Here is a 13,824-nt window from a genome sequence, read left to right as displayed (position 1 = left end):
ACCTGATCCCCATTTCTGTACTCAGATCTCGGAATTGCACTGTAATGGCTTTACTTGTGTCTCCTTGTGCATTATTATTGAAATGTAAAAAGTGAATACCCTACTGTTCTGGCCCCTGTAGTTGGGTTTGAGTTCCTTAAGGCTATTGTGGAATTCCATTGTTGACCACTTGGGGGCCACTGTCCTGTGTTGATGTGTGTTGTTCGTTTAATGTGCTCAATCCTGTAGAAAAATAATTGTTTACATTCCAAAATGGTGAAAGTCACTGTGGAGCTGCAGATATTGTCAAACTCCATCATCCATCATGTGATAATGGAGCCAGAGGAGATGGCTGCTGTTTTACTGTCACCTAACCAATTGTGCCCTGGTGTTTTTTCGCGTTATTTGTAACTTATTTTGTACTTAATGTTTCTGCTACCGTCTCTTATGACTGAAAAGAGCTTCTAAATATAAGGACAGCGATTACTCACCCCGTACTGAAAGAAGGATTTCCCCCAGACAAGGCCGTCATCCCCGTCATTCACAGGAGAAAGAGACAGAGATATTGGGGACGTAGGTCTGGGTGCCTTTTAAGGATCTGACGGCGAGTGGGTAATCTGCCTTTACCATCAATGTACAATATTTGAATAATAAAACAGACGAACTACGAGCACGTACATCCTACCAACGGGACATTAACTGTAATATCTTATGTTTCACCAAGTTGTGGCTGAACAACAACATGAATAACATACAGCTGGCGGGTTTTTACACTTTTCGGCAGGATAGAACAGCCGCCTCTGGTAAAACAAGAGGTGGAGGTCTATGTATATTTGTAAACAACAGCTGGTGCAAGAAATCTAAGGAAGTCTCAAGGTTTTGCTCGCCTGAGCTAGAGTATCTCATGATAAGCTGTAGACCACACTATTTACCAAGAGAGTTTTCAGCTATATTCTTCGTAGCTGTATATTTACCACCACAAACCAATGCAGGAACTAAGACCGCACTCAATGAGCTGTATACGACCATAAACAAACAGGAAGACGCTCATCCAGAGGAGGCGCTCATAGTGGCCGGGGACTTTAACACAGGGAAACTTAAATCCGTTTGACTTAATTTCAACCAGCATGTTAAATGTGCAACCAGAGGGGGAAAAAAACTCTAGACCACCTTTACTCCACACACAGAGATGCATACAAAGGTCTCCCTCGCCCTCCATTTGGCAAATCTGACCATAATTCTATCTTCCTGATTTCTGCTTACAAGCAAAAACTAAAACAGGAAGCACCAGTGACTCGGTCAATAAAAAAGTGGTAAGGATGAAGCAAATGCTAATACAGGACTCATTTGCTAGCACAGACTGGAATATGTTCTAGGATTCTTCTGATGGCTTTGAGGAGTACACATCAGTCACTGGCTTCATCAATAAGTGTATTGACGACGTCGTCCCCACAGTGACTGTACTTACATACACCAACCAGAAGCCATGGATTGCAGGCAACATCCGCACTGAGCTAAAGGGTAGAGCTGCCGCTTTCAAGGAGCGGGACTCCAACACAGAAGCTTTTAAGAAATCCTGCAATGCCCTCCAACTAACCATCAAACAGGCGAAGCGTCAATAAGATGGAATCTTATTGAAGTGTTTTGAAAGGCTGATCATGGCTCACATCAACACCATTATCCCAGAAACTCTAGACCCACTCCAATTGCATTACTGCCCCAACAGATCCACAGATGATGCAATCTCTATTGCACTCTACACCCTTTCCCACCTGGACAAAAGGAACACCTATGTGAGAATGCTGTTCATTGACTACAGTTCAGTGTTCAACAACATAACGCCCTCAAAGCTCATCACTAAGCTAAGGACTCTGGGACTAAACACTTCCATCTGCAACTGGATCCTGGACTTCCTGACGGGCTGCCCCCAGGTGGTAAGGGTAGGTAACAACACATCCGCCACGCTGATCCTCAACACAGGTGCCTCTCAGGGGTGCGTGCTCAGTCCCCTCCTGTACTCCCTGTTCACTCATGACTGCATGGCCAGGTATGATTCCAACACCATCATTAAGTTTGCCGATGACACAACAGTGGTAGACCTGATCACAGATTTTTACCTTGTCAGCTCGGGGATTCAATCTTGCCACCTTACAGTTAACTTGATTACATTGCACTCCACGAGGAGCCTGCCTGTTACGTGAATGCAGTAAGCCAAGGGAAATTGCTAGCTAGCATTAAACTTATCTTATAAAAAACAATCAATCAATCATAATCACTAGTTAACTACACATGGTTGATGATATTACTAGTTTATCTAGCGTGTCCTGTGTTGCATATAATCGATGCGGTGCGTATTCGTGAAAAAGGACTGTCGTTGCTCCAATGTGTACCTAACCAGAAACATCAATGCCTTTCTTAAAATCAATACACAGAAGTATATATTTTTAAACCTGCATATTTAGTTGAAAGAAATCCAGGTTAGCAGGCAATATTAACCAGGTGAAATTGTGTCTCTTCTCTTGCGTTCATTGCACGCAGAGTCAGTATATATGCAACATTTTGGGTCGCCTAATTTGCCAGAATTTTACGTAATTATGACATAACATTGAAGGTTGTGCAATGTAACAGGAATATTTAGATTTATGGATGCCAACCATTAGATAAAATACGGAACGGTTCCGTATTTCACTGAAAGAATAAACATCTTGTCTTTGAGATGATAGTTTCCGGATTCGACCATATTAATGACCTAAGGCTCGTATTTCTGTGTATTATGTTATAATTAAGTCTATGATTTGATAGAGCAGTCTGACTGAGCGGTGGTAGGCAGCAGCAGCAGGCTCGTAAGCATTCGTTCAAACAGCACTGTCGTGCGTTTTGCCAGCAGCTCTTCGTTGTGTGTCAAGCATTGCGCTGTTTATGACTTCAAGCCTATCAACTCCAGAAATTAGGCTGGTGTAACTGATGTGAAATGGCTAGCTAGTTAGCGGGGTGCGCGCTAATAGCATTTCAAACGTCACTCGCTCTGAGACTTAGAGTGGTTGTTCCCCTTGCTCTGCATGGGTAACGCTACTTTGAGGGTGGCTGTTGTCGTTGTGTTCCTGGTTCGAGCCCAGGTAGGGGCGAGGAGAGGGACGGAAGCTATACTGTTACACTGGCAATACTAAAGTGCCTATAAGAACATCCAATAGTCAAAGGTTAATGAAATACAAATGGTATAGAGAGAAATAGTCCTATAATCCCTATAATAACTACAACCTAAAATTTCTTACCTGGGAATATTGAAGACTCATGCTAAAAGGAACCACCAGCTTTCATTTGTTCTCATGTTCTGAGCAAGGAATTTAAACGTTAGCTTTCGTACATTGCACTTTTACTTTCTTCTCCAACACTTTGTTTTTGCATTATTTAAACCAAATTGAACATGTTTCACTATTTATTTGAGGCTAAATTGATTTTATGTATTATATTAAGTTAAAATTAGTGTTCATTCAGTATTGTTGTAATTGTCATTATTACTAATAAAATCTAAAATAAAAAATATTAAAAAAAATATAAAAAAATCGGCCGATTAATCGGTATCGGGTTTTTGCGATCCTCCAATAATCGGTATCGGCGTTGAAAAATCATAATCGGTCGACCTCTAGTCCAAACACACCAATACAGTCGTGAAGAGGGCACAACAAAGCCTATTCCCCCTCAGGAGATTGAAAAGATTTGGCACGGGTCCTCAGATCCTTAAAAGTTCTACAGCTGTACCATCGAGAGCATCCTGACTAGTATGGCAACTGCTCGGCCTCCGACCATAAGGCACTACAGATGGTAGTGGGTACGGCCCAGTACATCACTGGGGCCAAGCATCCTGCCATCCAGGACCTCGATACCAGGCGGTGTCGGTGGAAGGCCTTAAAAATGTTCAAAGACTCCAGCCACCCTAGTCATAGACTGTTCTCTCTGCTACCGCACAGGAAGCAGTACCGGAGCGCCAAGTCTAGGTACAAAATACTTAACAGCTTCTACCCCCAAGCCATAAGACTCCTGAACAGCTAATCAAATGGCTACCCAGACTATATGTATTGCCCCCTCACCCCTTTTTTCCACTGCTTCTACACTCTGTTAATTATCTATGCATAGTCACTTTAATTCTACCGACATGTACATATTACCCCCACATTGACTTTGTACCGGTACCCCCTGTTATTTTACTGCTGCGCTTTCATTATTTGTTACTTTATTTTAGACTTATCTATTTTTTTACTTAACACTTATTTTTTCTAAAAACTGCATTGTTGGTTAAGGGTTTGTAAATAAGCATTTCACTGTAAGGTTGGATTGTATTCACCTGTTGTATTCGGCTCATGTGAGAAATAACTTTTTGCTTGCTATCACTTTGTAGAAGCATTGTCTGTAAGTAAAATTAATCATAACAAATTTAGCTTTCATTTCATTATATTATTTTGTACGGCTGATCGTTTTAATGAGATTCATGAATATTCTTCATAGCCACATGATGTCTGTTCACAGCATATGGTTGACAGGACCAGCTTCCTTGCTCAGGTCAGCAGAGCCAGAAACCTCTCAGACACCTTTAGACTTGGTTGACTCCGGATCTGATGTCGAGATGCGCCTTCAAGTTGCCTGCCACACCACCAACGTCTCCAGAAAGAAGTTTAACCCCAAGCGCTTTGAGAGGTTCTCAAGCTGGTGAGCACTGATAGATGAAACAGCTTGGCTTGTGCACGTTGCTCACTCTTTTAAACAAAGCAGAATGCTGCAAAGGATGGCACATCTGTGACAAACCCTGCTCCATCGAAGACCTGGATCACACCAAGACAATCATAATACGCAGTCTGCAACACAGCACCTTTCACAAGAAAATGGAATGCATCAGAGAAGGTAAAGCCATTCCTAAGCAGAGCCCGCTCTTCGGTCTGTGCCCCTACATGGATGATTCAGGCCTACTGAGGATTGGAGGATGCCTGTCCCAAACAAACCTTGGTCAAGAGGAAATCAACCCTCTCATCCTCCCTGGAATGGGCCATGTGACTACTTTACTCATCCACCGCTGCCACCACCACGCGCAGGTCCACCATCAAGGGCGCCACTTCATTAAGGGTACTTTGAGAGAAGCTGGTCTGTGGGTCAGTGCTGGGAAACGCTGCATTAGCAGCACACTCTACCAATGCGTCATTTGCCGAAGACTACGTGGGAAGTTGGAATCTCAGAATGTTGGACCTGCCCGTGGAGAGAATGATCGGAGTCAAGAGGCACATCCTTGATTTGATGTTGCTGAAGGTGGGTCCATCCAAGCTTACACAAAGTCTTGACCACATTTATGGCAGAAGTCTCAGCCATTGTGAATGCTCGTCCACTGGTTCCTGTGTCTACAGATCCAGACTCCCCCCCTCATCTTGACACCAGCGACACTCCTCACCGAAAAGGTTGCTGAGGTTCCCCCACCACAAGGGGAGTTCAATGAGAAAGACCACTTCAGTCTTCAATGGAGGCAAGTACAGAGCCTTGCCGACACATTCTTTCTTCCAACGGTGCCAGAAGATCTGCCTTCCCTGCAGAGTCGTCAGAAGTGGCAAAATGAGAAGCCCAACCTTCAGCCAGAAGACATTGTGTTGCTGAAAGACAGACAAGCAAAAAGAAACGACAGACCTATGGGCATCGTCAAAAATACCTTTCCCGGGTGTAAGTGCGTTTAAGTGCTGATCTAGTATCAGTTCGGATCAGTCTGAAACACTTTATGAATATCGGCCCTGGCGACGACTCATGATTTACAAGTGAAATTCTTCAAGAATAAATCACTATCTTCAATCAGTGTTTGACTTAGACTAAAATAGGTTCCGGTACTCATTTTGGGTGCCTGTACAGTTTATATTTAGGTGCAGGAGCTCCACAATACTTTTGAACATATATTCTTTAAGAGGAACAGGGGCTCAAGCAGTAGAACATTTGAGGTGCCGGAACTCAGCTCCAGTGAGCTCCTGCCTAAGTCAAGCACTGTCTTTAATTGCTATTACCATTGAACTGCAAGAAATAGAGCTGCTTGATAATCACTCTGTGCAGACTGCAGTGTCAAAATCTGAAGCAAATCTGACTATGAAACATCATCAGCTAGCCCTTTCTGACATGAGTTCTGCCACCCCAAGAACTAATTTCTAATACAACTCCAATTTCTTTTCAAATCATATGGCTACACAAATATAATCACAAACAATGACTGTTCAAACCTTTACTGGCTTTATTTCATGAATAAATAAGTACATAAATAAACAAATAGTAAATATGAAAGCCTTGGAATGCTTACCCTACCTAAAGTGTACATACATACATACATACAGAATCATCTCACTATAGAGTAGAAAAGTAAATAGACCTATGCATTTAAACTACATCCGCCATGCTTACTCTCCTCTGTTCCTACACTAAACACGTGGTTGCCATACGCTAGGATGCAGGTTTCACACGGGGAGAGAAAATCACAGAGGGTAAAGGATGACCTAGGGCTAGGCAGTCCCCTGCTAAGGGTTAGGCAGTGGAGGGGGATAATAGATGCATTTCACAAACATATATAAATAACAGATCTAAGTTGGCTACTTTGGTTACTTCCTTCTTCTCTATCATCTGACCTCCTATTGGAGCAGAACTAAGGTGGCGGGTCCAACAGGCTTGACTGAGGGTGGGAGTGGCTAGCCTCGGGACTCCAGAGACCTGTGTTAGGGAAAATGATAGAGAAAGAGAGGGAGAGAAGAAGAGAGCGAGAGAGACGGAGACAAATAATTACATAAAAAACAGACTTGTGAGAGTGAGCGTGCTCACGTACTTGCTTGTTTGTGTGTCTGTGTGTTCCCTCACGAGTAGCTTGTGTGCTGCTGGCGTCTTCTGGCGCTCCTCATCTTCTCAAAGCGGGCCTCCATCTCCTCCAGCACCTTAGGCGTGTACCTGACCACTAGTTTCACTGAGCCCTGGGCAGCCTTCAGCAGCTCCACTGCCTTCTCGTGGTGCTCCCCCTCCACACTCTGCAATACACACACACACAACCAAAAGTATATGGACACCTGCTCGTCAAACATCTCATTCCAAAATCATTGGCATTAATATGGAGTTGGTCCCCCCTTTACTGCTAAAACAGCCTCCACTCTTCTGCGAATGTTTTCCACTAGATATTGGAAAATTGCTGAGGGGACTTGCTTCCATTCAGCCACAAGAACATTGGTGAGGTCGGGCACTGATGTTGGGCGATTGGGCCTCGCTCTCAGTCGACATTCCAATTCATCCCAAAGGTGTTCGATGGGGTTGAAGTCAAGGCTTTGTGCAGGCCAGTCTAGTTCTTCCACAAAGATTTTGACAAACCATTTCTGTATGGACCTCACTTTGTGCACGGGGGCATTATCCTGCTGAAACAGGAAAGGGCTTTCCCCAAACTTTTGCCACAAATATAGAAGCACAGAATCGTCTAGAATGTCATTGTATGCTGTAGCATTAAGATTTCCCTTCACTGGAATTAAGGGGCCTAGCCCAAACCATGAAAAACAGCCCCAGACCATTATTCCTCCTCCACCAGGGGCATCCGCCAAACCCAGATTTGTCCATCCGACTAGCAGATGGTGAAGCGTGATTCATCACTTCAGAGAACGCACCGCTCCAGAGTCTAAGTCTCCAGCCGATGCTTGGCATTGCACATGGTCATCTTAGGCTTGTGTGCGGCTGCTCGGCCATGGAAACCCATTTCATGAAGCTCCCGACAACAGTTCTTGTGCTGACATTGCTTCCAGGGGCAGTTTGGAACTCAGTAGTGAGTGTAGCAACCGAGGACAGACATTTATTTACGCACTACAGCACTCGGTGGTCCCGTACTGTGAGCTTGTGTAGGCCTATCACTTCGCGGCTGAGCCGTTGTTGCTCCTAGACGTTTCCACTTCACAATAACAGCACTTACAGTTGACAGGGGGCAGCTCTACCAGGGCAGAAATTTGACAAACTGCCTTGTTGGAAAGATGACATCTTATGACAGTGATACGTTGAAAGTCACTCAGCTCTTCAGTAATGCCATTCTACTGCCAATGTTCGTCTATGGAGATTGCATGGCGGTGTGCTCGATTTTATGCAACGGGTGTGGCTGAAATAGCCGAATCCACTAATTTAAAGGGGTATCCACATACTTTTGTATATATAGTGTATGTGAGTAAGGATAAACACACACACACAGCACACCCTCCTCCCAATCCCTCTTACCACTCCATTGACAGAGAGCAGTTGGTCTCCCCTCTTCAGCCCCCCCTGCCGGTCTGCCACCCCCCCGGGGATGACCCTGGAGATATAGATTGGGGAGTTCTGCTCCTTGCCCCCCATGATGTTAAATCCCAGGCCCTCCTCTGTCTTGGGCAGCTCCACCACCCGTGGGTGGGCATGTCCCTCGCTGGCTGCAAATGCAGCCACTGTGGCCTGGAGGAAAGGTTGAAAGTGAGATTGCACGAGAAGTTGGACGCCAATTACACTAATATGACTGTTACGGGATTTGTGATGTTTATTCTTTCCCGGAGTGTACATTTTCTGTATGTGTGTTAAATGTTTGTTGTCAATACCTTGGCAGTTGCCTGGGCACGAACCTCAGGCCCTCCCACGATGTCAAGAGTGTCATAGAGCTGTTCATACACCTGTTGGAAAATGTAGAGAGAACATGAGGGGAAACCAAGAAACATCCAAATCATTGGAGACATTGGCACTTTAATGAGTTTCACCTGTTTATAAAACACAAGATTACAAAATGTATAAATCACGGATGATAAAAAAGTAAATTCATAAACAAAATGAAACCTGACAGGATGTACCACACAGAAGTGAGGTGGAGAGTGGACTAAGATATGTAGTGTCGAGTAGTCTACTTGAAGTGACAGGTAGGAAACGTGGAGCGTGTACTGAGATATGTTGCGTAGAGCAGTCTACTTGATGTGACAGGTATGAAACGTGATACAATGTTTATAGATGTGGGTGTGGTTGGTATGACACACAATTGAGTGTAGTGAAGTGTATTGTAGTGTATGTAGTGAAGTGTACTGTAACAGCATACAAACAGACATACTACCTAGGTAGGAGATAGAAAGAGTATAAATTGTGTGATACACAGGATATGTCAATGTTGCTGTTGCAGTATTGAAAATAGGGTGTAGGGTTGGGGTTTTCGAATATAAACTTTGAATATGGACTTTAATTAAATAGGTAGTATGGTATCTAAGAATGATCTTTTATGCATGTTGTAACTAGGACTGTGGGGTCATTACATTTGTCAGCCAGTTATTATCATGAAAAAGTCTGCTGGTCTCACTGTAATTGACCGTTAATTAACATAAAAACACTTAGCATCTCCAGGCCTCCATGCATAGCAAGTCACTAATGCATGCCTTTTGAATGTCTACATTTAAAAAAAAGTCTAACAAATCAATTTAATAAACACCATCACAGTAAATCCATTACTTACTTTAGTCAGGTCTAAAGAAACATTATGATATGAAGAAAATGTATTTCCGAAGAACAGAATATGATCTGGCCTACTGTATGTTATCTGGCTATGCTCCATGCCATAGGCTGTAGGCTTGTTTATTTAGCTAACAAAATATGCTTATAAGTTCTGTGCCATTATTTTACATGATATTATAGTAAGAAGAATATAATTGAACTTAGCTGAACAAAATCATCAAGCTTCGATCATTTGAATCAGCTGTGTAGTGTTAGGGCCAAAACCAAGACGTGTACCCCTTGGGGTCCCAAGGACCGAGTTTGGGAAATGCTAGGTTAGAGGGACAATAGAGCCCTGAGTACCAGGCCATTAGGACCTAACTACCAAAACATGTCCAGGGTGCATAAGAGGAGATTACTGTGACTCAACGTTCACGTGTCATTTTTCTGCTGTCATGACTTATGACTGCCAGTGTGGCGGTAATATGCTCACCACAACAACCCTAGTTGTAACCACTGTAAATATGAAACCTTTTATTTATTGTAAATACGTATACTGTTACATAATATACATGTTTTGTGACATCATGATAAACCTTGTCTGTTTGGAATTCAGTACCAAAGAATACATACTATATACACATCTATACAAACCAATCTAAAAACAATATAAACTATATTGCTAGATCAGACATGGTGGGTTTAGGTAGCCTATCCTACTTCTCTGATCGATATAGGCTACAGTATCTAGAACAGGCATTGTGGGTTTATGTAGCCTATCCTACCTCTCTGATGGATAAAGCCTATAGTATCTAGATCAGGCATGCTGGGGCGGCAGGGTAGCCTAGTGGTTAGAGCGTTGGACTAGTAGCCGGAAGGTTACTAGGTACAAATCTGTCGTTCTGCCCCTGAACAGGCAATTAACCCACTGTTCCTAGGCCGTCATTGAAAATAAGAATTTGTTCTTAACTGACTTGCCTGGTTAAATAAAGGTAAAATAAATGTAAAAATTAAAAAAAAAAAAAAGGTAGCCTGTCCTACCTCTGATGGATATAGACTACAACTAGATCAGACATAGTGGGTAAGTTATTCTAATATCTACCTCCCTGATGGCAGCACAGAACTTGCTCTGCAGGACTCTCTGCAGGGCCTGGAGTTTGGGAGGAGGCAGCTCACCGCTTCTCTGCAGCCGGTCCAGCAGCTCTATCACCCTGCACACATCTAGAGAGGAGCGAGGAGAGGGTGAGTTGAAAAAGGGTAGAATACCCCTTCTCCTGGAGAGCTACTGGGTGTCCAGGCTTTTGCTTCAGAGGCTTTCGCTTCAGCCCTGCTCTGACACACCTGATCTGGCTAATCAAATACCTGATAAGCAACTGATCAGGGTTGGAGCAAAAGCCTGCATACCCCTACTTCCAATGATTTGTGCATGTACTGTATGAATGGCCACAAAGGAGAGGAATCTGCACACTGATATGCTCCTCAATATGTCTCATGACTAAACATTTTAACAATTAAACACATGCGGGAATATATTACAGTGAGTGGGTCCCTCCATTTGAGGATCTGTAGAGCACTGGAATAAATAGTGTAGCCCGTAAATGAACACTAACGTTACTCATAGTGTTACTGTAAAAATGTTGTTTCATTCTAACAGTGGTTATTAAACGGATTTATTAGCAACAGATCAGATGAACAATGTAGCTACAATGTAATACTTTGTGGCACCATTGTTCAATCAAATATTTCAAACGGGAATCCCCCATGAATCGACCAAACAAGGGGGTTCTATGACACACCATATCAAATCAACCAGAGCTGCGATAAACTGCCTACAGCCTGCAGAGCTTTTCCACCCAATTTGTGCATTAAAAAAAGTAGTGAAATAAAAATGCGCACTATTACGCATGACAACTCCAGGTGTCATCGGCGTGGATGTGATATGGCTATGCTATGCACCTACTGTATACAATGATAACGCAAATAACAAAGTACATACGCCAAAGTTGTTAGGCTAAGCCTATATAAATACGTCAGTTAATAGCCTACGCTTCGGCTGGTCGCTAATCCGCAATGTTCGTAATAGGACTCCATCTAAATAAACCCACAACAAATGTCATATAAAACACCAGTGTGTTTATCTCAAGACGCGTCTGATTGTGGTACGATGATGCGCTCAGGTTGTGCTATTGACAAAAGCTCTTCTATGTAGTTACCTCTTTCTAGACAGAGCGGCTCGGTCATCGTCGCCATGTCTGTTTCCTTTCCCGAATGATAATATGATGACATCATTGAGAGGCTCCTTGTCTGGCAATGCGGTGAAGTGGGTGGACGTTTCTCGCCGACTGGACGCGATTGGAGAGTGTTGATTTACAGCGTTTTTTTATTCGTTGCACTGGTGGAATAATAGAATAGAGATAAGGCTGTCCAGTCTGACCCGCAGTAAAAACAGACGACGCAATGCAAGAAAAACACGTTTTAGGCTAGCCCACAAATGACCCAACCGCCTATGCCAAGTGTCGCCGGAGTGAATATTAGAGAAAAGACTGACATAATTACGCAACCCGCTACGCAAGAACAAATCGTGTTTTGATTCGTCCGCAGTCCAGTCATTCACTGTCAAATCCTGCAGTATGTTAGTGCTATAAAGGGTCCTTGGGACGTCCATACACCCCCCCAAACATTTTTTTTATTTCAACGGCATAGTGACGTCCCAAGGATTCCATATAGCATAACGTGTCTACATTTACAAAGCCTTCGTTTGACCTGGTTTAGTCCCATGCTATGGAGGGTGATACGGGACATATAAAAGCCGAGGCAACCGTACCACTTGACCTGAAATGTATTTTACCAGGTAGGCCAGTTGAGAACAAGTTCTCATTTACAACTGCAGAGTTACACATGGATATAAACAAACGTAGTCAATAACACTATAGAAAAAAATATATATATACACAGTGTGTGTAAATGTAGTAAGATTAGGGAGGTAAAGGCAATAAATAGGCCATAGTGGAAAAATAATTTCAATTTACCAATTAAACACGGGAGTGATAGAAGTGCAGAAGATGAATGTGCAAGTAGACATGATTACCAACGCCTTACTAATGTCTGCTTGACTCCTGCGTTGTCTGATTTTACATGACATGATACCAACGCCTTACATCTGCTTGACGCCTGCATCGGGTGTTAATGAAAATCAAAACGTGCATAGTTTATATTTATACTAATTAAATCTCAACCATAAATGTTAGAAATGTACAATTTTTCCCGTGGAAGCAAGCATTCCAATGTAGCTACCTTGAACTATAGTGTAGCCTATGGCTTGTGTATTTCCTTTATCGCTAATGGCCTAGAAAACATTATGCCTAATCTATAGATAATGTCTTTCCCTCAACATCTCATGGTATGTTATTTTATCAAATCAAATTGTATTGGTCGCACGCGCCGAATACAACAGTGAAATGCTTACTTACGAGCCCCTAACCAACAATGCAGTTGAAAAAAAATACGGATAAAAATAAGAGATAAAAGTAACAATTAATTAAAGAGCAGCAGTAAAATAAGAAAAGCGAGACTATATACAGGGAGGTACTGTTACAGAGTCAATGTGCGGGGGCACCGGTTAGTTGAGGTAGTATGTAGATAGTTATTAAAGTGACTATGCATAGATGACTATGTTGGTTATCCCGCTGTATACAGATCAAAATATTGTTAGCCAATCACAGACTGTGTTGTTACCTGTTCCACATCAGACAACCAATAAGAGTTGTTTCCACGGCTTTCATGAGTTCATAGGTACTATTCGGCCTCTTTGGGATGTCCCTTCAGTCGAATAGAGCAGTTCATAGACTTTCTCAGCGGGTCCGTGCTATTCGGGCTCCTTGGGATGTCCATACCACGATCAAGTATAAATGTAAATTGGTTAAGGACGTCCCAATGAATCTGGATTGCAGTGATAGTTCATAGAGTGAGAGACGGAATTTGAGAGCTTGGCGGCGACAGACATTCATTTTTTTTTTAAAGCGGCAGAAGCGATTATCGAGTGTCTGCCTGCCCCAGATATGTTTCATTAGAGACGATGAAAATAATTACCAAGATGTACTTGATCCAATTGAGGAGTAAGTAGGCTATATTTAAGTTGTGATATCTTAGGAAATATTTAGGTTAAGACAAATGTGGTCTATTTGAAAATAAAATGTTTTGTTGATAACGTATTGTCGAAAGCACGTTGGCAATATTATTTACTGTGTTGATAGCAGGGTAGGCTAGTGTACAATACCGTAATTTGATGTGCAAGTATGCTTTTTAAAAATGGATTAATTCAATGAAATAACTACTTTTCACTGAAGGGAAACGAGGTACAACATGCAACTTTGATCGAAG

At 42.7% G+C, this 13,824-nt stretch overlaps 1 protein-coding gene across 1 annotated transcript; it reads right to left on the bottom strand.

Moving 5' to 3' along the window:
• Positions 1-6,205: 6,205 nt before the first annotated feature.
• On the bottom strand, positions 6,206-11,991 carry lin7b (lin-7 homolog B (C. elegans)). Its single transcript, XM_024414771.2, has 6 exons — positions 11,658-11,991; positions 10,547-10,665; positions 8,574-8,645; positions 8,224-8,433; positions 6,844-7,007; positions 6,206-6,699 (listed from the first exon to the last, which is right to left on the bottom strand). Exons 1-6 carry the CDS (start codon positions 11,731-11,733, stop codon positions 6,678-6,680), a joined length of 663 nt encoding a protein of 220 aa, XP_024270539.1. The 5' UTR covers positions 11,734-11,991; the 3' UTR covers positions 6,206-6,677.
• Positions 11,992-13,824: the final 1,833 nt, after the last annotated feature.

This window comes from Oncorhynchus tshawytscha, linkage group LG09, assembly GCF_018296145.1.
Source record: "Oncorhynchus tshawytscha isolate Ot180627B linkage group LG09, Otsh_v2.0, whole genome shotgun sequence".
Classification (NCBI taxonomy): Eukaryota; Metazoa; Chordata; class Actinopteri; order Salmoniformes; family Salmonidae; genus Oncorhynchus; species Oncorhynchus tshawytscha.
The sequence above is the reverse complement of the archived record's forward strand: the minus strand, read 5'-3'. Positions and strand labels throughout refer to the sequence as shown.